The following is a 27908-nucleotide window of genomic DNA, read 5'->3' as shown; positions in this document are numbered from 1 at the left end:
AAATCTCACACAACAGGCATACCTGGAGGAGCCCTGGAAGAAACGTCGGTGGATCCGTCATAGCTGTTACGGGGGACAGGTGAGTGTTGGAACGCTGGGCATGAAACTTAATGGAGAGGTCATTTTCTCCATTAGATCAAAACCTGACAGCACGTGTTGATGCCGAATGGTCTGAATTTGTAGCCTCTCACGTATCTGTACTGGACGTGTGGAGATTGAGACCGATTCTGCTCCAGGGTTTGACCTGCTAATGAATCAAGATGGCAATAGATCATGATGGCGCAGCGCTATGCGAAAATGCATCGGTGAACATGGTTACACATGCACCTGAAGGAACAGTAAAATCTAAAAATATATGGACTCTTTTGAACAATAAATTTTAAAAAAATACGAATACTTTTTTAACAAACATGGTCGCATGTGAATTTTCACGAAGAAATGACATCCGTGACATTTTGGCCGTAAAAAGCAAGCAGGGCTCCAAAATGCTTCAGAGATGTCTCTTTTAGAGAACCGGTTTTATTTTATTTTTGTACAGAACACCAGGGACGCCACTTTATCAGGACCCGTTAATCTGAGCCACCTTCATCCCTGTAGCCCTATCTAAAGATTACAGAAGATTTAGACACTTGTACTGTTGACCTACAGCTCCATACGTCTTCGCTGCGGCTGCTGATTGTGTGACCGCCATCTCTGATCCTAGGGTCCTCGGTCACCAACTGTTTATCTTCCTGCTTTGTTGTTCTGTTTCTGGGCTATATAAGCCGTGTAAGCCAAAACGCAGGAATATCTTATCTCTTGTGTTTGGGGTTGAACCCTAGCCTCTGTCATGTTCTGGCCGGCATAAGCTCTCCTTGTAATCTTCTAAATTCTAGTAAAGCATTGCTCCTGCTTCATTCTTGTAAGCTTTATATCTAGAAAAATAAAGGGTGGGCTAGATATAAAGCTCTGCCTCTTTGATGATATAAAGCTCCTCTTCATCCAACAAGAAAGGGACACTTTAAATTTGCCAATCAGCGTCGACGGAGCAAGAGCAATTGGACTGCACTTGCCATCTCGCCGACAACCCTCTTTCATAGCAGCCATCGGATCGCTGGCAGGTGATCGCGACCTCCAGGAAAACTCTGTAGCTTGAAGATTTGATCATGTCAAATCTGGACAGAGGGTCTAAATTGTTTTTCTTCAAAGTGAAAGTGGACCGAGATAAATGGTGATGAAGACACTGTCGGAACAATGGCACAACAAGGCTTCCAACAGGGATAAGGCAAGCACGCATGGCCAAGTATATGTGCAGCAGGCATATATGCTACTACAGTACGTTCCTAGCAACCAAACCAAGAGAGGCATGCCATTGGGGATAATGGCCATGAGCTTGCTGCGCTCACTTGCCGCCGTCCTGATGATGATCGCCATGGCGAGCGCTCATGACGAGGCCGTGCTACTCGCTTTCAAAGAGCGAGTCCGCAACACCGGCTCTCCTCCCACGCTGGCCTCGTGGAACGGGAGCGTTCACTTCTGCAGCTGGGAGGGCGTGTCTTGCAGCCACCGGAGGCCTGGGCGGGTGGTGGCGTTGAGATTGAATAGCACTGGGCTCGCCGGACCACTCTCCCCGGCCCTCGGGAACCTCACGTTCCTGCGGTTGCTCGACTTGAGTTTCAACCATCTCCACGGGGAGATCCCCTCAAGCCTCGGCCGGCTCCGCCGCTTGCGGAGGCTCTACTTGAACAACAACGCGTTCTCCGGCACGCTCCCTGCGAACCTGAGCTCCTGTGTCAGCATGACCATAATGGCCCTGCTTGACAACAAGCTTGGGGGGCGCATCCCACCTGAGCTCGGCGAAAAGCTCACGGCCCTGGAAGGAATCTCACTGAGAAACAACAGCTTTACAGGGCCCATCCCGGCCTCGCTGGCCAACATGTCATATCTAACATACCTTGATCTCTCTCTTAACCAGCTCATGGGCTCAATCCCACCAGGGCTCGGCAGCATCCGGAAAATGTCGCAATTCAGTATCTCCGACAACCACCTCTCTGGTATGATCCCGCCTTCTCTCTACAACTGGTCATCGCTGGAATTATTTGAGGTAGAGTTCAACATGTTGCATGGAAGCATTCCGGATGATATCGGCAACAAGTTCCCCAGGATGAAAAGTCTTGGCTTGGATGACAATTATTTCGGGGGAACCATACCTTCCTCAGTATCCAATCTATCTGACCTCAAAAAACTTACTCTGGGTAGCAATAGATTTAGCGGGTTTGTGCCTCCCACTTTGGGAAGGCTGGGAGCTCTCCAATATCTGGACTTGGCTGGCAATAAACTTGAAGCGGATGACAACAAGGGGTGGGAATTCATCACTTCTTTGGCAAACTGCAGCCAACTAGAGCGCTTGCAACTCGGAGGTGACTCTTTTGGAGGACAACTACCGGGTTCTATTGTGAACCTCTCAACGAATCTTCAGGTATTACACTTAATGGACAGTACAGCAACGGGGGTTATTCCTGCAGACATAGGCAATCTGGTTGGTCTCACCGTGCTTGCCATAGAAAATACTTTCATATCCGGAGTGATTCCAGATAGCAATGGTAAGCTAGAGAACTTGATTGAGCTAGGCTTGTACAATGATAGCTTGTCTGGCCTCATACCGTCATCTTTAGGAAATCTTTCACAATTGAATAGGCTTTATGCGTACTATGGTAATTTGGAGGGACCAATTCCACCAAGCCTAGGGAAGCTGAAAAACCTCTTTGTACTTGATTTGTCAACGAATTATCATCTTAACGGTTCAATTCCCAAAGAGATTTTACAATTACCTGACCTTTCCTGGTATTTGGACTTATCATACAATTCCCTTTCTGGACCCCTTCCCAATGAAGTTGGTAGCTTGGCAAACCTTAACCAACTGATTCTATCAGGAAACCGCTTGTCTGGCAAGATACCCGACAGCCTTCAGAATTGCATAGTGTTGGAATGGCTATTATTAGACAATAACTCGTTTGAGGGAAGCATACCTCAGTCTCTCAAGAATATAAAGGGGCTAAGTAAACTGAACCTGACGATGAATAAGTTGATTGGAAATATTCCTGATGCCCTTGGCAGCATTGGAAACCTGCAGGAACTTTACCTAGCACACAACAACTTGTCAGGGTCAATCCCATTAGTTCTACAGAATTTGACAACATTGGCCAAATTGGATATATCCTTCAATAATTTGCAGGGCCAGGTGCCAGATGGAGGTGTTTTCAGAAACATCACTTACATAGCAGTTGTTGGGAATATCAATTTGTGTGGTGGCACACCTAAACTTCACTTAACTCCATGCCCCTTAAGCAAGAACAAAAAAAAGATGCCAAAGTCACTTGTAATTTCTCTAGCAACAATGGGAACAATCTTGATGTCACTTTCAGTTATTCTTCTTGTTTGGATACTTTACAAGAAGCTCAAAAGAAGGCAGAAGGGAATAGTTCAATCTCCAATTGCTGAGGAGCAATATGAAAGAATCTCATATATTGAATTATTCCGTGGAACTAATGGGTTTTCGGAAGCTAACTTGCTTGGGAGAGGAAGTTATGGTGCGGTTTATAAGTGTGTTTTGGGCAGTGAGGATAGATTGTTGGCTGTCAAGGTGTTTAACCTTCGACGATCAGGATCTTCTAAGAGTTTTCAGGTTGAATGTGAGGCCATGAGAAGGATAAGACACCACTGTCTCATAAAGATCATAACATGTTGCTCGAGCATCGACAGCGAAGGCCGGGATTTCAAGGCATTGGTTTTTGAGTTTATGCCTAATGGCAACTTAAATGGCTGGATTCATCCAAATTGTCAAGAGCTCACTACAGACAACACACTCAGCCTTGAGAAAAGGCTGGATGTTGCTGTCGATATTGTGGATGCAGTAGAATATCTGCACAATTACTGTCGACCGCTGGTAGTCCATTGTGATCTTAAGCCAAGCAACATTCTTCTTGCGGAAGACATAAGCGCCCGAGTTGGAGACTTTGGCATATCAAAAATCTTTCAAGAAAATACAAGCAAGAAGATTCAAAATTCATATAGTTCAGCTGGAATTAGAGGTTCCATAGGCTACGTTGCTCCAGGTGATTTTTTTTCGTCTAAATTTTGTCTTTCATTTTCACAAAAATATTGCATGCTAAGTTACTAAGCACAAAATTTAAATTGCAGAGTATGGAGAAGGATCTGCGGTCTCAACACCTGGTGATATTTATAGCCTTGGCATATTGCTGCTTGAGATGTTTACTGGAAGAAGCCCAACAGACAAAATGTTCGAGGGTTCATTAGATCTGCATAAATTTGTCGAGGATGCTCTCCCAGATAGAACCTTTGAGATAGCTGACCCAACAATCTGGCTACACAGAGAACCAAAGGATGATCTTAAAAGAAGTAGAATCCAGGAGTGCTTGGTTTCTGTCTTCAGCCTTGGCATATCCTGCTCAAAAACACAGCCTCGAGAACGGATATTGACAAGAAACGCAGCGGTAGAGATGCATGCAATCAGAGATGCGTACCTCCTCTTTGCTGGTGAGCATATTGGGGAATATGGAGCAAAAGAGGAGCCTCAGCTCTAGACATTTGAGCTGTAATGATATGATCCTGCAATAATAAAAGTTGTGTATGTCATTTCGGTCAGCACTTGTTATCAGATCTATTTTATTTGCAACAGTATGAGATAAATGTACTCCCTCTGTTCCACAATGTAGCGCGTATAGATTTTTTGAGAAGTCAAACTTTATAGAGTTTGACCAAATTTGTAGAGAACAACATATACATCTAGAATACCAAATACATATCCTTAGATACATCACAAGACGTACTTCCATATTGTATATATTTGGTATTGTAGATATAAATAGTTTTCTATATAAACTTGGTCAAAGTTTGTAAAGTTTGACTTTCCAGAAAATCTATATGCACTACATTATGGAATGGAGGGAGTAATATTTAAAATCCTAGTGTTGTACAATAGCAGTTTTCAAATACTGCATGGCTTGTAAACATTCTAAAGATTTGAGAAATCACTTCCTCTATGCTGGCAACATGAATTCATCGCTCCAGGAAAATCAGTAGTCAAAACTGTTAACAAAGTATATATTGTCCATGTGTACAAAAAAGCATACGGGATAATATGTGGTAGCAGCAGGCCATAATATTTCACATATCCAGTAATAAATGCATATATTTGATAGCACAAGCAAATTGTCACAAGAAACGGAAAGCACAGACTAGTAATAGATCAGTATCATTCAGTTTCCAAAAGCAGCAGCATGTAATCCTTCTAAAGCGCGTGAACCCAAGTTACCCAACACATATTAGCACATCCAGCGCGAATTTCCATCAAGTACTCGCGTTACTACTCGAATATAACAAAAGTCTAAGCAGCAATTAACACACGACAGTGCTAGTATTACTAGAGGATTTGAACTTGGTGCCATCCTTGGTGGATTGGGAGACAGCAAAGTCTGAGGAGTAGGACTGCAGGCGGCCTGGTTTAAGATTGATCTTCCTTATTTCGTTCCTTGCGGTTACAATTAAAGGCACCAAGACAATCATTGAGATGAAGCATGTATCCGGCCTATTATTGAGTAACCGGCCAAATCCTTACAATGCTAAAAGGAAACTGTTATGGCCAACACCACGAGTCCACAGAAGGAAAGAAAAAAATTGCCCACAGGAGTATAATCTACTGAGAGCTGTAACAATTGACATACTATCGCCAAATGAAAATTTATTTACCAAAACATGATAGGAAGTACATAACATCTAGAGTGAGATTTTGCGCATGGAGGAATCAACTGTGTATTCTGGCAGCCCCAGATTGTCCATGCAGCAACTGCTCAGGGAAATCATCAGTGTGACATGACAGCCAGACTACTCGAGTAAATGATAACACTAAGACAGTTGCTGTCAATTATCTTATGAAGAACCTAGAAGCTTCATCCATCTTTTTGTCTTTGCAGAAACCATTGAGAAGCACTGTTAAAGTGCAAGTATTCCATGGAACACCCTTCTAAGCCATCTCCCTGCGGAGTTCCACGGCACTGGACAAATCCTCCTTTCTACAGAAACCAGCGATGCATAGAGCATATGAAGCTGCATTCGGTGTCACTCCAGTCTTAGCCATCTCGCTCAGGAAGCCTATCGGCTTATCGAATTCATCCTGTTTGCAACAACCATTAACTAAGGAAATGTCTGGATAAACTGTCACTCTGTCACTCTGACACCCTTTTCCCATATCCTATCAGACATCTGAATTGAATCCTCCTCCATCACCCCCCCCCCCCCCCCCTCCCCCAATTTTACAAAGTGAATGCATCGGTATAGGATAAATCGCCTCATTTAGCTCCAGCCCCCTGTCTACCATCTCATTGAAGAGCCTATCTGCTTTGCCAAACATACGATTCTTGCACAGATTATCAAGCAATACATTATATGCAAATAAGTTCGACGCTATACCCAACTTGCCCAACTGACAAGCTAACCTGAAAGCCTCCTCCACTCCACCCTCTCTCCGGTGGCCTCTTGATGGCACAAACCCAAACCTGGCCATGTCATATGTCATTCTCAATGCCATTTCCAGCTCCTCCGTCCAACAAAACCCATACACCAGCATCCTGTAAGGCATTTCATCAGCTGTAATTCCCCTGCCCACCATGGTACTCTTGATATGCTGCTACTATTACCTCCACTAAGTATGCTGATAACGCACAAACCATGCATCAATACACTGCAGGGCACCATGCCGATCTTGATCGCGTCATCCTGCACATCCTGGCCAAAAGCCCCTTTATGCTGTCAAGATCCCTGGCCTCGCAGTAAGCCCTAATCTCAGCCGCGTAAGCATACTCATCCAGGCGAACACCAGACCGCAACATTTCATCGAACAGGACACGGGCAAGGGCGAGCTCACGAATCTTGAAGAGAGATAGCAATATCTGGGAAGCCGCATTATGTTGGCTCAGGTGATTCCTTCCGATATGGGCAGGGGAAGGACGGCGGGGGTAAGAGGAGGAGAGGAGCGCGGCAGCGGCGGTGGTGGCGGCAGGTGGGAAGGAGGCGCATGAGGAGGACGCGAGCGTGTGGAGAGCCGAGGTGTTGGGGCAGGAGGAGGGGGCGAGCCGGCCAGGGGATGAGCTTGGCCATAGCGGAATGCAAGGTGGTAGGCGCGGCGTGGTTACGGAGGCATCGAGCCGGCGGTGAGAGTTCAGTCGCCGGAGTAGGTGACGGTGGGCTCGACGATATGACTGCCGGCTGCGGCTGGCCGTTCGATCATGAATCGCCTTACGGCGTGACAAATTGGATGCTCAGATTTTAATATGCATAGTCATAAGAGCATCCCTAGTAGATCCCGTAACCGACCGTCCCGCAAAACTTATTTACGGTATTCAAAAAATGTTTTTTGTTGGGCGTCAGATGCCGAGCCAGAGCAGATCCTACATACCAAGTCCGTATATTTAAACTTACAGATCATGCCTAAAACTAGACCATCGGAGTTTGTCATGCACAAACATAGCATATATAGTACGTACTAAAAAATAGAAATTAAACATAGCATATGGAAGTTCATACTACGGAGTGCATACTAGTCTACTCCTCTATCGCCATCGTTGATGTCGTCGGTGTCCTCGCGGGGCAGGTTGTCGTGGAGGTGGTGGTACATGAGGGTGCTGGAGAGGACCTGCACGAGCTGGTACTCCTCGAAGAGCGCCGGGACGCGCGCGGCCGCAACTTCATCTCCCGAGGCGGCGGCCTCCTTGGCCTCGAACCATGCCTTCTCCGCCTCCCAGTGACACTTCAGCACGGGGGAGAAGGTGTGGTGGAAGTTCGTCCACGCCCGAGCGCCGCTGCTGCGGGTGCTCCCTCCGCCATTCGTCCACCACCAGGTGAAGGAAGGAGCTCCCGGCCTCCGCGTCGTTGTGGCTCGGGTCGCCGTTGAGCCCGCCACGACCGTCGTTCCTACCGCGTTCGCCGAGCCCCCCCTCCCCCCCCCCCCCAGCCACCCCGACCGCCACCAGCCGTGGATATCTCCGGCAAGTTCCGGCGGGTAACCAAGTCGCATATCGAAGCTGGATTTCTCGCCCGAGGAGAGGAAACGCGACGAAAGGGGATGGGGAAAAGCCGGATGTGAACCCTAAATCGACCCAGAGCCAAGCCAGTATATATACTGGAATCATGGGCGGTTTATGGGCCTCCTGCAAATGTTTTACAAGCCGGGCGTTTTTGCCAGACCTGCACGGGCCAAATTTTGTGGCCGTCCCGTAAATCCGTCGGAAAAACACGATCCACGCAAGGTTATATGGTATCTGCTAGAGATGCTCTAAAACCGCTTTGGAGTACTAGGATCTCCCCCTTATCCTAGCGGATCGGTACCCAGACCATATCAAACCATTTTGGAAGAGCTCAATCCCGGACTTCATTTTGCATCTTATTGTAAACACTCTGTCCAATATTTTAAGAGAAACCAAGTTCTTTGGCCGTAAGAAAATGCCATTTTTCCTTCAAGTTTTGAGCTATTTTTATGTAAATTCCTTTTGGAGGCCGGTTTTTGAAAAATTCACAATTCATATATTTTTTTTCATTTAAAAAATCCTGAAAAAACATAGATATTCATGGAGGCATAATGCACAGGACGAAATACGTTGAAATGAGGGCTGTGCAAAAAATAAATAAATATGGGGCTTTTAACACATGATACTATTCATCCTCCCAGACATGAATTTGCCTTTTTTGTACAGATCGCATTTCAAGACATTCCATCCTGAAATTTTATACACATACACACAACGTCCTTGTTTACTTTTACAATTTTCTTTCAGATTTTTTAAACCGAAAAGTTCAGTTTTTGATTTTTTTTTCAAAAAATTTGGCCCGGAGGCCAAGAGCCAAAACGCCTCACTCGCTATTTTTATATATATTCCCTTCATACAAAATAAGTGTCTCAACTTTATACTAACTTTAGTACAAAGTTATATTAAGGTTGAGACACTTATTTTAAAACAGAGGGAGTAATAAGTAAGCCTATATATGTAAGAGAATGGTCCACTAGTTCCCATTATCTTGTAATACATGCTTCCGCATCATCGTAATTGTTATAGCTGCTGGATTTACTAGAATCTTGAATTCTTGATCCATTAGCACCGGTCTAATTATCACCCTGAGTCCGCCAAGCTCGCCCGGTGTAACAAGAAGCCGGTGCACCGACGTATGTCAGAGATACATTATGTATATGGTTAGAGCATCTTCAATAGACGGTTCAAATGTAAAAATACTTAACTTTTGGACCGTCTGGGATAAAAATGTTGAAAATATGCCCTAAAGGTAATAATAAAATGGTTATTATTATATTTCTTTGTTCATGATAATTGTCTATTGTTCATACTATAATTGTGTTATCCAGAAATCGTAATACATATGTGAATACATAGACCACAACACGTCCCTAATGAGCCTCCAGTTGACTAGCTCGTTAATCAAAAGATAGTCGTGGTTTCCTGACTATGCACATTGGATGTCTTTGATAACGGGATCACATCATTAGGAGAATGATGTGATGGACAAGACCCAATCCTAAGCATAGCTCAAAGATCGTGTAGTTCGTTTGCGGTGGCTTTTCTGAATGTCAAGTATCATTTCCTTAGACCATGAGATTGTGCAACTCCCGGATATCGTAGGAGTGCCCACTGGTAGAAAAAGGGCATGTTGTCCCGGTTCATAAGGGCCTTTAGTCCCGGTTCTGGAACCGGGACTAAAGGGTCGGTACTAATGCCTATCCCTTTAGTCCCGGTTCAATCCAGAACCGGGACTAAGGGGCGCGGCCACGTGGAGCTCCACCGGACTAAGGGGCGCGGCCACGTGGAACACCAACCGGGACTAAAGGAAATTTTATGATTTTTTTTGAATTTTTTTTGAATTTTTTTTATTTTCAAATTTCTGAATTATTTTAACCTCTAGTCTGTAATCACCACCCCTCATCACTTCTCAATTTATCCTCTAATCACCCCTCATCATTCCAAATCATCTAACTTCCCGAACGGTCACCCATCCTCCCACTCCCCCAGCCTGAGCACGCTTAACTTCCGGGTTCTATTCTCCCTCGCTCCAAGTCTGCACTTGTTGTTTTCCTGACAATACTAAGATGTCAATCCTATTAACCTTCAGGAATTTTGCTTGAGCATGAAGTGACACATTTCATAGTTTTATTTTGAAACTATTGTTTTAAAAAACAATAATTATTTAGTAACACTAATATTTCTTGAATAATTAGTTTGACCATTGTTTGACCATAGTTTGACCACGATTTGACCAGATTTGACCAAAATTGAAATAACAGAAATAATTATTTAGTAACACTAATATTCTAGAATAATTAGTTTGACCATTGTTTGACCACAGTTTGCCCACTGTTTGAATTTTTTTCGATTTTTTCACTCTAGATCTTAAAAGCCCCGTAAATTTTTTCTATTAGGTTTTTGAGGATTTTGAAAATGTTTAACGGGGTTCCCCCAGTTAAATTCGGATGTAACTTTTCGAGTAGATGATTTTTCATATAAAAAACTTTTTCATCCGAGTTAGTATGCAAAAGTTATGCCCATTTTTACAAATTTCAGAGAGATTTTGCAAATAAAGTCAAAATTCACATTTGCAAATTTTCCCAACAACTAGACCACATATCACATGGGAAACTTATTTTCTTTTATTTTTTTTGACATTTCCATCATTTTCTTTTATTTTTAAAACTGAAAAGGCGATCCACAGGGGGGGGGGGGTAGAGTTTGAAAATGGGACCTTTAGTACCGGTTCGTGGCACGAACCGGGACTAAAGGTCTCAACCCCATTAGTCCCGGTTCGTGCCTCAAACCGGGACTAAAGGTCTAATCTTTAGTCCCGGTTTGAGGCACGAACCGGGACCAATGGTTGTGGGCCAGGAGCGAGGCCCATTGGTCCCGGTTCATCCCACCAACCGGGACCAAAAGGTCCAGATGAACCGGGACCAATGGCCCACGTGGCCCGGCCGGCCCCCTGGGCTCACGAACCGGGACCAATGCCCCCATTGGTCCCGGTTCTGGACTGAACCGGGACTAATGGGCTGACCCGGCCTGGACCAAAGCCCTATTTTCTACTAGTGGCCTTGGGTGTGCCAAACGTCACAACGTAATTGGGTGACTATAAAGGTACATTACAGGTATCTCCGAAAGTGTCTGTTGGGTTGGCACGAATCGAGACTGGGATTTGTCACTCCGTATGACGGAGAGATATCTCTAGGCCCACTCGGTAATGCATCACCATAATGAGCTCAATGTGATCAAGTGGTTGATCACGGGATCATGCATTACGGTACGAGTAAAGTGACTTGCCGGTAACGAGATTGAATGAGGTATTGGGATACCGACGATCGAGTCTCGGGCAAGTAACGTACCGATTGACAAAGGGAATTGTATACGGATTGATTGAATCCTCGACATCGTGGTTCATCCGATGAGATCATCGTGGGGCATGTGGGAGCCAACTTGGGTATCCAGATCCCGCTGTTGGTTATTGACCGGAGAGGCTTCTCGGTCATGTCTGCATGTCTCCCGAACCCGTAGGGTCTACACACTTAAGGTTCGGTGACACTAGGGTTGTAGAGATATTAGCATACGGTAACCCGAAAGTTGTTCAGAGTCACGGATGAGATCCCGGACGTCACGAGGAGTTCCGGAATGGTCCGGAGGTAAAGATTTATATATAGGAAGTCCAGTTTCGGCCACCGAGAAGGTTTCGGGGGTCACCGGTATTGTACCGGGAACACCGAAGGATCCCAGGGGTCCACCGGGTGGGGCCACCTATCCCGGAGGGCCCCATGGGCTGAAGTGGGAGGGGAACCAGCCCCTAGTGGGCTGGTGCGCCCCCCTTGGGCCTCCCCCTGCGCCTAGGGTTGGAAACCCTAGGGATGGGGGGCGCCACCCTTGCCTTGGGGGCAAGGCACCCCCTTGGCCGCCCCCCCCCCCCCTAGGAGATTGGATCTCCTAGGGCCGGTGCCCCCCCTAGGCACCCTATATATAGTGGGAGGGGGGGAGGGAGGGCAGCCGCACCCAAGCCCCTGGCCTCCCCCTCTCCCTCCCGTGACACTCCTCCGTCTCCCTGCGCTTGGCGAAGCCCTGCCGAGATCACCGTTGCTTCCACCACCACGCCGTCGTGCTTCTGGATCTTCATCAACCTCTCCTTCCCCCTTACTGGATCAAGTTGGAGGAGACGTCTTCCCAACCGTACGTGTGTTGAACGCGGAGGTGCTGTCACGTCGAGTACGACTCCATCAACCCAGTTCTCTTGAACGCTTCCGCACGCGATCTACAAGGGTATGTAGATGCACTCTTCTCTCCCTCGTTGCTAGATGACTCCATAGATTGATCTTGGTGATGCGTAGAAAATTTTAAAATTCTGCTACGTTCCCCAACAGTGGCATCATGAGCTAGGTCTATGCATAGTTTCTATGCACGAGTAGAACACAAAGTAGTTGTGGGCGTCGATATTGTCAATTTGCTTGCCGTTACTAGTCTTATCTTGATTCTGCGGCATCGTGGGATGAAGCGGCCTGGACCGACCTTACACGTACGCTTACGTGAGACTGGTTCCACCGACTGACATGCACTAGTTGCATAAGGTGGCTGGCGGGTGTCTGTCTCTCCCACTTTAGTCGGATCGGATTCGATGAACAGGGTCCTTATAAAGGGTAAATAGAAATTGGCAATTCACGTTGTGGTTTTGGCGTAGGTAAGAAACGTTCTTGCTAGAATCCTATAGCAGCCACGTAAAAACTTGCAACAACAATTAGAGGACGTCTAACTTGTTTTTGCAGCATGTGTTTTGCGATGTGATATGGCCAAAGGATGTGATGAATGATATATGTGATGTATGAGATGATCATGTTCTTGTAATAGGAATCACGACTTTCATGTCGATGAGTATGACAACCGGCAGGAGCCATAGGAGTTGTCTTTATTTATTTATGACCTGCGTGTCAACATAAACGTGATGTAATTACTTTACTTTATTGCTAAAGCGTTAGCCATAGTAGTAGAAGTAATAGATGACGAGACAACTTGAAGAAGATACGATGATGGAGATCATGGTGTCATGCCGATGACAACGATCACTACTAGGGAAAAGCCTAGCAGCAGCGTGGGTTTTGGGCCTATTAGCAGCGCGGGGACCGGCGCTACTAATAAGGCGCTACAGCTAACGTATAGCAGCAGCGCGGGTGCCACCCGCGCTACTAGTAGCGTGGGTAAAAACCCGCGCTACTAATAAGGCGCTACAGCTAACGTATAGCAGCAGCGCGGGTGCCACCCGCGCTACTAGTAGCGTGGGTAAAAACCCGCGCTACTACTAACCCGCGGAATTTTTTGCGCGAATTTTCAAATTTCTGAATTATTTTAACCTCTAATCTCTAATCACCCTCATCGTTGCTCAATTTAATCTCTAATCACCTCTCATCATTCCAAATTATCTAACTTCCCGGACGGTCACCCATCCTCTCACTACTCCAGCCTGAGCATGCTTAACTTCCGGGTTCTATTCTCCCTTGATTCCAAGTCTGCACTTGTTGTTTTCCTGACAATAGTAAGATGTCAATCCTATTAACCCTCGGGAGTTTAACTTGAGCATGAAGTCACACATTTCGCTGTTTGAGTTTAAAACTATTGTTCTAACAAACAATTATTATTTAGTAACACTAATATTTCTTGAATAAGGAGTTTGACCACATTTTGACCAAAGTTTGACCACATTTTGACCAGATTTGACCAAAATTCCAAAAAACTGAAATAATTATTTAGTAACACTAATATTCTTGAATAATTATTTAGTAACACTAATACTTCTTGAATAAGTAGTTTGACCACACTTTGACCAGATTTGACCAAAATTAAAAAAACTGAAATTTGAGCATAACTTTTTTTCCTTTTAGAATTTGAGGATTCTAAAAATTTGCAAACAGGCCATAGGCCATCTCCATCGTATGCGGATTTTCATGCTGAACATTTTGATTTATTATACGTTTTTTTCTGACATCGTATGCAAAAGTTATAGCCGTTTTATATTTTCCCTACACTTTTTGCAAAACATGTCCAAATTTAAGTTTTTAAATTTTCCTAACTAGTAGATGTAGTAACATAACTACATCTCGAAGGATTTTAATTTTTGAAACATTTTGATATATTATACGTTTTGTTCTAACATCGTATGCAAAAGTTATAGCCGTTTTATATTTTCCCTACACTTTTTGCAAAACATGTCCAAATTTAAGTTTTTAAATTTTCCTAACTAGTAGATGTAGTAGCATAACTACATCTCGAAGGATTTTAATTTTTGAAGTTTTTATCATTTTCTTTTGCTTTTTACAAAACCGAAAAGGCGATCCACTGGGGGGGTAGAGTTTCAAAATGGGACCTTTAGTAGTAGCGAGGGATTTTACCCCTCGCTACTACTATGGCATGTCCCGGAGGGGCACGGTTGAGACCTCTTAGTAGTAGCGAGGGGTAAAAACTTAGTAGTAGCGCGGGTTTATAACCCTCGCTACTACTATGGCATGGCCCAGGGGCACGGTAGAGACCGCTTAGTAGTAGCGAGGGGTAAAAACCAGCGCTACTGCTATCAACTTAGTAGTAGTGAGGGTTAAAAACCCGCGCTACTACTATGGCATGTCCCGGGGGGCACGGTAGAGACCGCTTAGTAGTAGCGAGGGTAAAAAACCAGCGCTACTGCTATCAACTTAGTAGTAGCGAGGGTTAAAAACCCGCGCTACTGCCACTTAGCAGCAACACTTGATTTTAAAGCGCGCTGCTGGTAAGATTCTGTGTATAGGCTCTTCCCTAGTAGTGGATGATCATGGATCCCCGAAGATGGAGATCAAAAGGAGAAAATGATATTGGCCATATCATGTCACTATTTGATTGCATGTGATGTTTATCATGTTTTACATCTTATTTGCTTAGAACGACGGTAGCTTAAATGAGATGATCCCTCGTAATAATTTCAAGAAAGTGTTCCCCCTAACTGTGCACCGTTGCGAAGGTTCGTTGTTTCGAAGCACCACGTGATGATCGGGTGTGATAGATTCTAACGTTCGAATACAACGGGTGTAAGCAACATTTACACACGCAATACATTTAGGTTGACTTGACGAGCCTAGCATGTACAGACATGGCCTCGGAACACAGAAGATCGAAAGGTCGAGCATGAGTCGTATAGAAGATACGATCAACATGAAGATGTTCACCGATGTTGACTAGTACGTCTCACGTGATGATCGGACACGGCCTAGTTAACTCGGATCATGTTATACTTAGATGACTGGAGAGATGTCTATCTGAGTGGGAGTTCATTGAATAATTTGATTAGATGAACTTAATTATCATGAACTTAGTCTAAAATCTTTACAATATGTCTTATAGATCAAATGGCCCACGTTGTCCTCAATTTCAACGCGTTCCTAGAGAAAACCAAGCTGAAAGACGATCGCAGCAACTATACAGACTAGGTCCGGAACCTGAGGATCATCCTCATAGCTGCCAAGAAAGATTATGTCCTAGAAGCACCGCTAGGTGACGCACCTGTCCCACAGAACCAAGACGTTATGAACGCTTGGCACTCACGTGCTGATGATTACTCCCTCGTTCAGTGCGGCATGCTTTACAGCTTAGAACTGGGGCTCCAAAAGTGTTTTGAGAGACACGGAGCATATGAGATGTTCGAAGAGCTGAAAATGATTTTTCAAGCTCATGCCCGGGTCGAGAGATATGAAGTTTCCGACAAGTTCTTCAGCTGTAAGATGGAGGAAAATAGTTCTGTCAGTGAGCACATACTCAAAATGTCTGGGTTGCATAACCGCTTGACTCAGCTGGGAGTTAATCTCCCGGATGACGCGGTCATTGAAAAAATCCTTCAGTCGCTTCCACTGAGCTACAAGAGCTTTGTGATGAACTTCAATATGCAGGGGATGGAAAAGACCATTCCTGAGGTATATTTAATGTTGAAATCAGCAGAGGTGGAAGTCAAAAAGGAACATCAAGTGTTGATGGTGAATAAAACCACTAAGTTCAAGAAAGGCAAGGGTAAAAAGAACTTCAAGAAGGACGGCAAGGCAGTTGCCGCGCCCGGTAAGCAAGCTGCCGGAAAGAAGCCAAAGAATGGACCCAAGCCCGAGACTGAGTGTTTTTATTGCAAGGGAAGTGGTCACTGGAAGCGGAACTGCCCCAAATACTTAGCGGACAAGAAGGCCGGCAACACGAAAGGTATATGTGATATACATGTAATTGATGTGTACCTTACCAGTACTCGTTGTAGCTCCTGGGTATTTGATACCGGTGCGGTTGCTCACATTTGTAACTCAAAGCAGGAGCTGCGGAATAAGCGGAGACTGGCGAAGGACGAGGTGACGATGCGCGTCGGGAATGGTTCCAAGGTCGATGTGATCGCCGTCGGCACGCTACCTCTACATTTACCTACGGGATTAGTTTTAAACCTCAATAATTGTTATTTAGTGCCAGCTTTGAGCATGAACATTGTATCAGGATCTCGTTTAATTCGAGATGGCTACTCATTTAAATTCGAGAATAATGGTTGTTCTATTTATATGAGAGATATGTTTTATGGTCATGCTCCGATGATGAATGGTTTATTCTTAATGAATCTCGAGCGTAATGCTACACATATTCATAGTGTGAGTACCAAAAGATGTAAGGTTGATAATGATAGTCCCACATACTTGTGGCACTGCCGCCTTGGTCACATAGGTGTCAAACGCATGAAGAAGCTCCATGCAGATGGACTTTTAGAGTCTCTTGATTACGAATCATTTGACACGTGCGAACCATGCCTCATGGGTAAAATGACCAAGACTCCGTTCTTAGGAACAATGGAGTAACCAACCAACTTATTGGAAATCATACATATTGATGTGTGCGGTCCAATGAGTGTTGAGGCTCGCGGTGGCTATCGTTATGTTCTCACCCTCACTGATGACTTGAGTAGATATGGGTATGTCTACTTAATGAAACACAAGTCTGAGACCTTTGAAAAGTTCAAGGAATTTCAGAGTGAGGTTGAGAATCAACGTGACAGGAAAATCAAGTTCTTGCGATCAGATCGTGGGGGAGAATACTTGAGTCACGAATTTGGCACACACTTAAGAAAATGTGGAATAGTTTCACAACTCACGCCGCCTGGAACACCTCAGCGTAATGGTGTGTCCGAACGTTGTAATCGCACTCTATTGGATGTGGTGCGATCTATGATGTCTCTTACCGATCTACCACTGTCATTTTGGGGCTATGCTTTAGAGACTGCCGCATTCACTTTAGATAGGGCTCAGTCGAAATCCGTTGAGACGACACCGTCTGAATTATGGTTTGGGAAGAAACTTAAGCTGTCGTTTCTAAAACTTTGGGGATGTGATGCGTATGTCATGAAACTTCAACCTGAAAAGCTCGAACGCAAATCGGAAAAATGCGTCTTCATAGGATACCCTAAAGAAACTGTTGGGTATACCTTCTACCTCAGATCCGAAGGCAAGATCTTTGTTGCCAAGAATGGGTCCTTTCTAGAGAAAGAGTTTCTCTCGAAAGAAATAAGTGGGAGGAAAGTATAACTTGATGAAGTATTACCTCTTGAACCGGTAAGTGGCGCAGCTCAAGAAAATGTTCCTGAGGTGCCTGCACCGACTAGAGAGGAAGTTGATGATGATGATCATGAAACTTCAGATCAAGTTGCTACTAAACTTCGTAGGTCCACAAGGACACGTTCCGCACTAGAGTGGTACGGCAACCCTGTCTTGGAAATCATGTTGTTAGACAACGGTGAACCTTCGAACTATGAAGAAGCGATGGCGGGTCCGGATTCCGACAAATGGCTGGAAGCCATGAAATCCGAGATAGGATCCATGTATGAAAACGAAGTATGGACTTTGAATGACTTGCCCGTTGATCGGCGAGCCATAGAAAATAAATGGATCTTTAAGAAGAAGACAGACGCGGATGGAAATGCGACCATCTATAAAGCTCGGCTTGTCGCTAAGGGTTATCGACAAGTTCAAGGGGTTGACTACGATCAGACTTTCTCACCCGTAGCGAAGCTGAAGTCCGTCCGAATCATGTTAGCAATTGCCGCATTCTATGATTATGAGATATGACAAATGGACGTCAAAACGACATTCCTTAATGGTTTCCTTAAGGAAGAATTGTATATGATGCAGCCGGAAGGTTTTGTCGATCCTAAGAATGCTGACAAAGTGTGCAAGCTCCAACGCTCGATTTATGGGCTGGTGCAAGCATCTTGGAGTTGGAACATTCATTTTGATGAGATGATCAAAGCGTTTGGGTTTATGCAGACTTATGGAGAAGCCTGCATTTACAAGAAAGTGAGTGGGAGCTCTGTAGCATTTCTCATATTGTATGTGGATGACATACTGTTGATGGGAAATGATATAGAATTCTTGGAAAGCATAAAGGCCTACTTGAACAAGTGTTTTTCAATGAAGGACCTTGGAGAAGCTGCTTATATATTAGGCATAAAGATTTATAGAGATAGATCGAGACGCCTCATTGGTCTTTCACAGAGTACGTACCTTGACAAGATATTGAAGAAGTTCAAAATGGATCAGTCAAAGAAGGGGTTCTTGCCTGTATTGCAAGGTACGAGATTGAGCACGGCTCAATGCCCGACCACGGCAGAAGATAGAGAAAAGATGAGTGTCGTCCCCTATGCCTCGACCATAGGGTCTATCATGTATGCTATGTTGTGTACCAGACCTGATGTAAACCTTGCCGTAAGTTTGGTAGGAAGGTACCAAAGTAATCCCGGCATGGAACACTGGACAGCGGTCAAGAATGTCCTGAAGTACCTGAAAAGGACTAAGGATATGTTTCTCGTTTATGGAGGTGACGAAGAGCTCGTCGTAAAGGGTTACGTCGATGCTAGCTTCGACACAGATCTGGATGACTCTAAGTCACAAACCGGATACGTGTATATTTTGAATGATGGGGCAGTAAGCTGGTGCAGTTGCAAGCAAAGCGTTGTGGCGGGATCTACATGTGAAGCGGAGTACATGGCAGCCTCAGAGGCAGCACAAGAAGCAGTCTGGGTGAAGGAGTTCATTACCGACCTATGAGTCATACCCAATGCGTCGGGCCCGATGATTCTCTTCTGTGACAACACTGGAGCTATTGCCCTTGCCAAGTAGCCCAGGTTTCACAGGAAGACCAGGCATATCAAGCGTCGCTTCAACTCCATTCGTGAAAGTGTTCAAAATGGAGACATAGATATTTGTAAAGTACATACAGACCTGAATGTAGCAGATCCGTTGACTAAACCTCTCCCTAGAGCAAAACATGATCAACACCAGAACTGCATGGGTGTTCGATTCATCACAATCTAACTAGACTATTGACTCTAGTGCAAGTGGGAGACTGTTGGAAATATGCCCTAGAGGCAATAATAAAATGGTTATTATTATATTTCTTTGTTCATGATAATTGTCTATTGTTCATGCTATAATTGTGTTATCCGGAAATCGTAATACATGTGTGAATACATAGACCACAACACGTCCCTAGTGAGCCTCTAGTTGACTAGCTCGTTGATCAAAAGATAGTCATGGTTTCCTGACTATGGATATTGGATGTCATTGATAACGGTATCACATCATTAGGAGAATGATGTGATGGACAAGACCCAATCCTAAGCATAGCTCAAAGATCGTGTAGTTCGTTTGCTGTAGCTTTTCTGAATGTCAAGTATCATTTCCTTAGACCATGAGATTGTGCAACTTCCGGATACCGTAGGAGTGCCTTGGGTGTGCCAAACGTCACAACGTAACTGGGTGACTATAAAGGTACATTACAGGTATCTCCGAAAGTGTCTGTTGGGTTGGCACGAATCGAGACTGGGATTTGTCACTCCGTATGACGGAGAGGTATCTCTGGGCCCACTCGGTAATGCATCATCATAATGAGCTCAATGTGATCAAGTGGTTGATCACGGGATCATGCATTACGGTACGACTAAAGTGACTTGCTGGTAATGAGATTGAACGAGGTATTGGGATACCGACGATCGAGTCTCGGGCAAGTAACGTACTGATTGACAAAGGGAATTGTATACGGATTGATTGAATTCTCGACATCGTGGTTCATCCGATGAGATTATCGTGGAGCATGTGGGAGCCAACATGGGTATCCAGACCCCGCTGTTGGTTATTGACTGGAGAGGCTTCTCGGTCATGTCTGCATGTCTTCCGAACCCGCAGGGTCTACACACTTAAGGTTCGGTGACACTAGGGTTGTGGAGATATTAGCATACGGTAACCTGAAAGTTGTTCGGAGTCCCGGATGAGATCCCAGACGTCACGAGGAGTTCCGGAATGGTCCGGAGGTAAAGATTTATATATAGGAAGTCCAGTTTCGGCCATCGGGAAGGTTTCGGGGGTCACCGGTATTGTACCGGGACCACCGGAGGGTCCCGGGGGTCCACCGGGTGGGGCCACCTATCCCGGAGGGCCCATGGGCTGAAGTGGGAGGGGAACCAGCCCCTAGTGGGCTGGTGCACCCCTCTTGGGCCTCCTCCTGCGCCTAGGGTTGGAAACCCTAGGGGTGGGGGGCGCCACCCTTGCCTTGGGGGGCAAGGCACCCCCTTGGCCGCCGCCCCCCTAGGAGATTGGATCTCCTAGGGCCGGCGCCCCCCTAGGCACCCTATATATAGTGGGGGGGGGGGAGGGAGGGCAGCCGCACCCAAGCCCCTGGCCTCTCCCTCTCCCTCCCGTGACACTCCTCCGTCTCCCTACGCTTGGCGAAGCCCTGCCGAGATTAGTTGCTTCCACCACCACGCCGTCGTGCTGCTGGATCTTCATCAACCTCTCCTTCCCCCTTGCTGGATCAAGTTGGAGGAGACGCCTTCCCAACCGTACGTGTGTTGAACGCGGAGGTGCTGTCCGTTCGGCACTTGGTCATTGGTGATTTGAATCACGTCGAGTATGACTCCATCAACCCAGTTCTCTTGAACGCTTCCGCGCGCGATCTACAAGGGTATGTAGATGCACTCTTCTCTCCCTCGTTGCTAGATGACTTCGTAGATTGATCTCGGTGATGCGTAGAAAATTTTAAAATTCTGCTACGTTCCCCAACAAAAAACGTTGCTTCAACAGACGGTCCATATGTAAAAAAAATTGGACCGTGGCCTCCTGGTGATGTAAAATACAACACCTCGCGATGCAAATTTGCATCACGAGATACAACTGGTCCAAATTCGGCGACCGCCCGCCAACGCCCAACCGCCCTTCATGTCATTTCACAGCCGCGCCCGTCCGCCCGCCCGAACACCAGTCTGCCGGAATCCGTCGCCGCCACTGCCCAAATCCCCGCCGCCGTCGCCGCCACCGCCACCGCCCTCCGCCGCCCTCGCCCCCGTCGCCTCCCTCGCCGGAAGCCGTCTCGCAGCCGCCCTGGCGCCGCTGAATCGGGAGGCAGCCGCGGTGGGATTCGGCGCCTCCGGCGGTCCGGCTGCCCGTGTAGGCCTCCGCTAGGTCCTTAGGCCGCCGCCCGCCGCTGCTCGCTGGCCCGCCCCGTTGCCACCGCCTCCCGGCCCCACCGCCGCCCCGCACTGACCCTGTCCAGCCGAGCTGCCGTCGCTGCTGGCCCGTGCAGCGTGCCTGTGCCGCTGCTCGTGGTGTTCGCGTCGGCTGCTGCCCGCCTCCGTCGCTGCTGGCCGGCAAAGGAGCACGTGCAGGGGAGCTTAGGCTCCGGCCATGGCGACCACGGACGAGCACGGGAGCGGTGGCAAACGACACCGATCGAAGGGAAAAAATAGGGGGATTGGGAGAGAAGCTCATCACGGGAAGGATGGCGCGCTCGGGGAGGTCGGGGAGAGCTTGATGGCGACGGATTTGACGAAGGCGGCCAACGTCCCGAGGTTGAAGAAGACAATCAAGGCGATTTTACATCTTCATTTTGGATCATTTGTTGGAGTTGCTCTTTTACATCTCTGATTTGGACCATCTGTTGGAGTTGAGCATTTTTCGAAGCTCCAAAACGCATTTTTTGGCGGTCCATATTTTACATCTCCGGCTTTGGACCGTCAAAATTTGAACCATCTATTGGAGATGCTCTTATGGGCAAGATTTCTGACACCGATGAAGCAAAAACGTCAGATTGGTGCTACCTGCTGTTTTTTGAGCGCCTGAATGAGCTTTGTTTCAGAGAACAACACTCACTATCATTTTCGGTGTTTTCAGTGGGAACAACACTGCTACCTGCTTGAATGTCGCCTCAGGTTCTAGTTCTTTTTTTTTTTGCAGGTGCCTTGGGTTCTCGTTTCAAACATGTTTATATGATTTTTCATCATCCTTATCTTGGAGCCAGGGAAGGTGGTTCTGTGCCTCTGGCTTTCTGTATAGTCCTGAGACTCGCATTTTAGATGTTGGTGGATGGGATTTCACATTCTAACTGTAATAAATATGTGTGTGCACTTTCTCTCCTCTGAAACTCATATAACAATATCAGGAAATGAGTACCTGACAAACTAATTCACTACGAGATTAACAAGGGTTCGCTAGGTTTGGTGTGCATAATACTGCCGTAACATTGCAAAAGAGTTTTCTGAATATACAACTTTGCAAGATGCAGAGCATGGTAGGTAGGTACTGTAGTTTGCAACATTACTGCAACACGGTGTTCAAGTGTAGTGTCAACATTCTTCAGTTATCCAACACCCCTTGTCTGTCCTGCCAACACCCCTTGGCTCCAACGGCCCAGATGCGATCCAATCACTATTTACTACTCCCTCCGTCCCATAACATAAGTGTAGTGTTAAAAAACGTCTTACATTATGAGACGGAGGGAGTATCTACTCCTCAAAAGCTCCAGCGGAACTCTATATATCTATATTGAATATGATTCGTGCTACCATGAAAAATGGCAACTCTTTCAATTTTGTCGCTTCACGGATCGATCGAGCTCAAGAATACGTGCATGCATGCATACATGGAGAAAAGCTGCAAGCATACAGTTGGGCAAAAGAATTGTAGTAGCTCTTGGCCGGGCACCAGAAACCTCACAAATCTGCAAACTCACTGTTGGACAAAAAAGAAGTAGCAGCTCTTGGCCGGGCTACAGACATCTCACAAATCTGCACTCTCCAAGAATTACCTTTCGCTTAATAATTAAGCTAGCATTGCACCAATCCATATGTTATGATCCAATTACCCAACTTCAACAAACAACAGAGATAATGTACTCCTAGTAACCACATTGAAACAGCTGACAAGAGCGCAAACATAGGATGGAGTCTCAGAATTCTTCTACTACCAGATTGAGTATAGATTTAGCATTTCAGCTCGAGGTACACTGGAGAATCTGGGGGAGACCACATGGTGTCCGAGACGAACAGCGACGCGCCAGCCTGGTAAGGCCCCCTCAGTCGACCGACACTCTGTGTCTCGCCGGACAGAGAGAGAATGCCCGTCTGCGTATGCACTTGGATCTTGTACTTGAAGTCCTCCCTCTCGATCGGGTCGCTCATGAGGTGGATCACAGACAATGTGAGCCCCGACGGGATGCTCCGGTCAACCACAAGAAGAAAGACTGCCTTGCTGCCAAGGGATACAAGGCGGGCCGGCTCGTCATGGTGCATGCTCAGGGGGTAGAGGCGGCCGGCTGTGATGCGGGTGTACTGGATCGTAGGGTGCTCCGCATTGATGTGGTCGCGCAGGGACCGGCCGGGGTAGGGGCAGCAGCCAGCGACGGGACAGTGGCATGGGCCATGGAGGCAGGACTCTTCATGGGCCAGCTTCTCCGTGAACGGGATCATCTCGGTGCACCCGTGCTCCTGGAACGAGCATGGCACGGCCAGGCCGCCGAGGATGCGCTCCAAGGCGCTGCAGTGGGTGTTGGCGGGGCCAGAACACAAGCCGCAACTGTCGTTCAGATCGGAGGAGCACTCGAAGCATGTGATATGGCCATTTGCGCACTGCAGACAAAAAGAGAGAAACAGGAATGTGTTACTGAAACAGCAGGAGTGCATAAGCACAACATAACACTGGATTACCGGTGCTGCCAACTTTGTGCCGTACTATCCACGGTGATTTTGATGTAAAGCATAGCATGCTTGCGCATGTTTCATGTATCCCTTGACTAGATAATGGCCTTCCAAATTTTGGCTCAGACTCTGTTACTAAGCATGTACTCCATATGATATTCATGCTAGTAACAGTTTGTTGAACCTCGGTCCACTTACTCACCCAGAGAGTTGATAGTGCCATAAGCCAAGATTGGCAATGCAGATTCTTGGTAATGGAAATTGACAAGCCACAGGAGAAAATATATGTCCGCATTGCTCTGAAAGGTAACTTAGTGTACCTAAATGCAAAGTTACTGACCGATACATACTGAAATGAGTTGGGACCAATATGTGCAGCACATCTTAATTTTGTTAGCTTCCCTAGTAACATTGAACCAACTGTACTGAAATGAGATGAAGGGGAAAAAAAAATCCTACGATCAGCATACTGACCAAAACATCATAACTGATGCAAGATTTGCTACAAGTGAAGTATCAGAAACTATACATCAACATACAAGATACAAGATACAAAGTGTCAAATACTCGACCCACGAAACTAAATTGCAGGGTGAACAGAATCTAGTAAAATGGAGTAAGAATTCAATTCAACAAGGGAATACTGAATACTAGTTCGCCAAGTCAGGGCTCTGTTCAGTACCTGAGAAAGGGGGGCAACCAATGGGCTGCAACAAACCTAGCACTCCAGCAACTTGGGGTCTAAGGTGACAGTGATCTTGGAGAAGGATGCAGCCTTGGCCTCGGGCTCGACCCTAGCCTTCTTCCTGGAGCAGCTCCCTGCCTTCACCACCGCCGCGCTCCTATCAGCGCCAGCCTTCTGCAGATTGCTCCCAGCAAAATGCAAAGTTCAGTAACAATGCAAGACAGTGAAGCAGAAAGTCGTACGCATATCATCCATCTTTCAGAGATTTGAAGGCTCCTCAGAGGTCCATATCCAAATTTTGATACAGGACACCCGAATGTTCAGTCAGCAAACACAAATCAGACCATGGCAATCAGCATTCTCGCGATAGAATTTGCAAAGTCGCTTTGAATCAGGGAAATTATGCGAGAGCACGCGCTTCAATCAATCTCCCCCAAATTAAACCCTAAAGCTCCGGCCGCGCCGCCGCCGCCCAGAGAGAGCGGACGTGCCGGCGCCGCCTCCCCTTCCGCACCTCCATCAGGCCACCGTCGCCCTCCTCCTAAGCGGGCAACCTAAGAACCCCATTCAGCTCTGCACGCGGTGAATCCCGGCGGCGGCGGCCGGAAGATAGGCTGGACGGGGATCGGAGAGAGAAATGTGTCCGAGGTGATCACCTTGGCCATGATGGATGGATGGACGATCGGCCGATCGATCTCCCGCCGAGCTCTGCGTGCGGTGCTTCTGGATCCAGTTCCCGTCGAGCTCTCTTCTGTACAAGCGGTTTCTCGATGGAGAATGATCTGTCTTCTCCTTAGGCAGCTATGGTAACTTTTTTTTTTACCTAAACGATAAGTGTCACACGATCCAGTGGCACGAGGCACTCCGGACCTGATGTTTTTACAACTAAGGTTGCAATCCGAAAAAAATACCAGAAAAAATAAAACTTGCCATCCGAAAAGAAGTTGTCGTGCTCGACAACTAAAGTTGCATTCTCACGTCACTAAACTTGTCATAAAAAATGTTTGGAGTTGCCAACTCTTTTGTCCAACAGATACATTTCTTTTTTCTTCGGTTTTAGCTTTGGCCTAAAAAAATGGACCGAGTTTAGCGGGAGGTTTTTCTTATTAATATCAGTGATATTACTACTAGGACAAGGACAATGCATGTGTGTTGCAATAAGCACATGGTGAAAAATGCCTCAACCACACCACAACAAGCGCTAAAGTTTCTCTTCCCGCATCCCACCTTTTCATCGACCACTGCAATTTCAAAGTATGCTTAAGTTTCAAAGATCAAATAAGGGCATAATATTCTGCCTGGAATCCCAGGAAGTCCGCTTTCGGTTGTTGGGTGCAAATATGTTTGTGGTGCAAGCTCCGTACTTAGGAGATTTGGAGAGGATCATGAACCAAGGACCTTGGATATTCCGTTACTGGGGGGTTCTTCTACACCCATATGACGGCGTCAGCAAGGCGAAAGAGATTCACATGAGTTTTATGCCTATGTGGTTGCAAATCCATAAGCTCCCCGATGGTTATTGCAACAAAGAAATAATGGAAAAGTTGATAAAAACGCCGGGAAGGTGCTTGATGTGAGGCTGACTGGGAACTCAAGGCCTCAAGAGTGATTATGTGTGTGTGTTAGGATTGAGCATTATATGGTTGTAAGGAGTGGCATGTGTTCGCTGTTCAATATGAGAAACTTGCTCGGTTTTGCAAGGCTTGCGAAAGAATTTGGCATGAGTTCAAGGAGTGTGGTTTTTTTAAGCTAAAGGTTTGAAGTTCGATGACTCGCTTTATGCTGATGCCCCAAGCAAGCTTCGTGCCGGCTTCGATTATCATGGGAATACTAGGAACATGGCTGGTGGTAGTGGTCTTGGTGGTATGCCGAGTAAGGGGGTGGAGGTGGATGATGATGTTAGGGATTCTGCCACGAGTCCCCATAAGAATCTGCTTGTGGTTGCTTTGATGTAACTTGGCAAAGGGGCGAGGAAATGCCTGAGTATGGAGAAAGTTCTTCCTGGTAACGGATTTCTAGCTCTCACTGACGGCAGAGAAGAGGACAAACAACATGTACCTCCTACATCGAGCTCTAGCAGCAAAAAGGCGAAAATGGATGGGTACAACGGTGATGGTGCAAAATATTTTGTGGGCTCCAAAGAGGGGCGCCGCCAGGAACAATGAATCTCCTATTCTAGAACTGGCCGGGAGGGATGGGAACCACCAAACAATTCGTGAGGTGTTGGCCATCGCAAAATTTATTGTCTCCAAACTTGGTTTTTCTCTGCGAGACAAGACAAGTTTCAACTAAGATTGAGAAGATGAAGTCGGGTTTAGGTATGAAGAGTTTTCATGGTGTTTGCCGTGACAACATAAGTGGTGGTTTGGCTTTGTTTTGGGATGAATCGTTGCAAGTGGATGTTTTTTTTTGTCTGGAACACCATGCATGCATTCCATTAACTAGTGGGTGCGGCGAAATCGCCGGCCACAACATCCATTACATCAGGTGACATCATCAACTAGGGGAAAAGAATGCATGAAATCCGAGATGGATATTGCAGAGATCAGTTCAGATGCATCTAGTTGAAGTTTGTGAACATCATCAACCAGGATGCCATCGACACTAGAGGGATGTTCAATGGCGGCGCGGCTAGTCCGTAGGAGGTAGAGGCTCGCTTAAAGGGATAGGTTGATGACCTCCTGCCCTTCTTCAACTTGATAGCAAACATTCGCCATTATAGTTTCGTCAACAATTGAAGCGAGCGCTAGCTATGTCAAAGCAGAGTGACGGTGTTGGGGTACTAGTGGGTATATATTACATTGTTGTTGTGTTAATGTTCTTCCAAACGTGCCGAGCTATCTAAAGTTCCCTTCGCCTCACTTCTCTTTTTATGATTCATTCATACTTTCTATATTGAGATATCATTATAATGTGCAAACATCTATTACTGATATAATTATAGTTGATGCCACGACAGGGGAAAAAAGGCTGCCGTGGCAGCAAAGTGAAAAAGCGAAAAACATTGTCGTGACAACATTTTCTAGGCCTGAAAACTATATGTGTCATGTGGCCAGAAAGCCATGCCATTATTGTTCCTCGTCATTAGTAGCGTGCTTAATCCCGCAAATGCCACCGTTAGAAAAAAATATCATTTCTTAAAAAAGAA

General features: G+C 46.1%; 2 protein-coding genes across 2 annotated transcripts; one reads left to right on the top strand and one right to left on the bottom strand.

Moving 5' to 3' along the window:
- The first annotated feature begins 1170 nt into the window (after positions 1–1170).
- Positions 1171–5042, top strand: LOC147977783 (receptor kinase-like protein Xa21). The gene is made up of 2 exons (XM_087545954.1): positions 1171–4094; positions 4180–5042. The coding sequence occupies exons 1-2, from the start codon at positions 1208–1210 to the stop codon at positions 4581–4583; spliced, it is 3291 nt and encodes a 1096-aa protein (XP_087402080.1). The 5' UTR covers positions 1171–1207; the 3' UTR covers positions 4584–5042.
- A 17945-nt stretch (positions 5043–22987) lies between these two features.
- LOC147977782 (putative E3 ubiquitin-protein ligase SINA-like 6) lies at positions 22988–25520 on the bottom strand. Its single transcript, XM_087516445.1, has 2 exons — positions 25417–25520; positions 22988–24934 (listed from the first exon to the last, which is right to left on the bottom strand). The coding sequence occupies exon 2, from the start codon at positions 24058–24060 to the stop codon at positions 23362–23364; it is 699 nt and encodes a 232-aa protein (XP_087372571.1). The 5' UTR covers positions 24061–24934; positions 25417–25520; the 3' UTR covers positions 22988–23361.
- Positions 25521–27908: the final 2388 nt, after the last annotated feature.

The sequence above is a fragment of the Triticum urartu genome, chromosome 3A, assembly GCF_056163025.1.
Source record: "Triticum urartu cultivar PI428250 chromosome 3A, HENAU_Tu73, whole genome shotgun sequence".
Lineage (NCBI taxonomy): Eukaryota > Viridiplantae > Streptophyta > Magnoliopsida > Poales > Poaceae > Triticum > Triticum urartu.
The sequence above is the reverse complement of the archived record's forward strand: the minus strand, read 5'-3'. Positions and strand labels throughout refer to the sequence as shown.

What these genes read in the sequence shown, in the direction of transcription:
- LOC147977783 (XM_087545954.1), top strand. Translation starts at nt 1,208, where the DNA reads ATGGTGATGAAGACACTGTCGGAACAATGGCACAACAAGGCTTCCAAC. An exon ending in CATAGGCTACGTTGCTCCAG is followed by an intron (nt 4,095 to 4,179) that starts GTGATTTTTTTT and finishes TTTAAATTGCAG; the next exon opens with AGTATGGAGAAGGATCTGCG.
- LOC147977782 (XM_087516445.1), bottom strand. Translation starts at nt 24,060, where the DNA reads ATGCACTCCTGCTGTTTCAGTAACACATTCCTGTTTCTCTCTTTTTGT.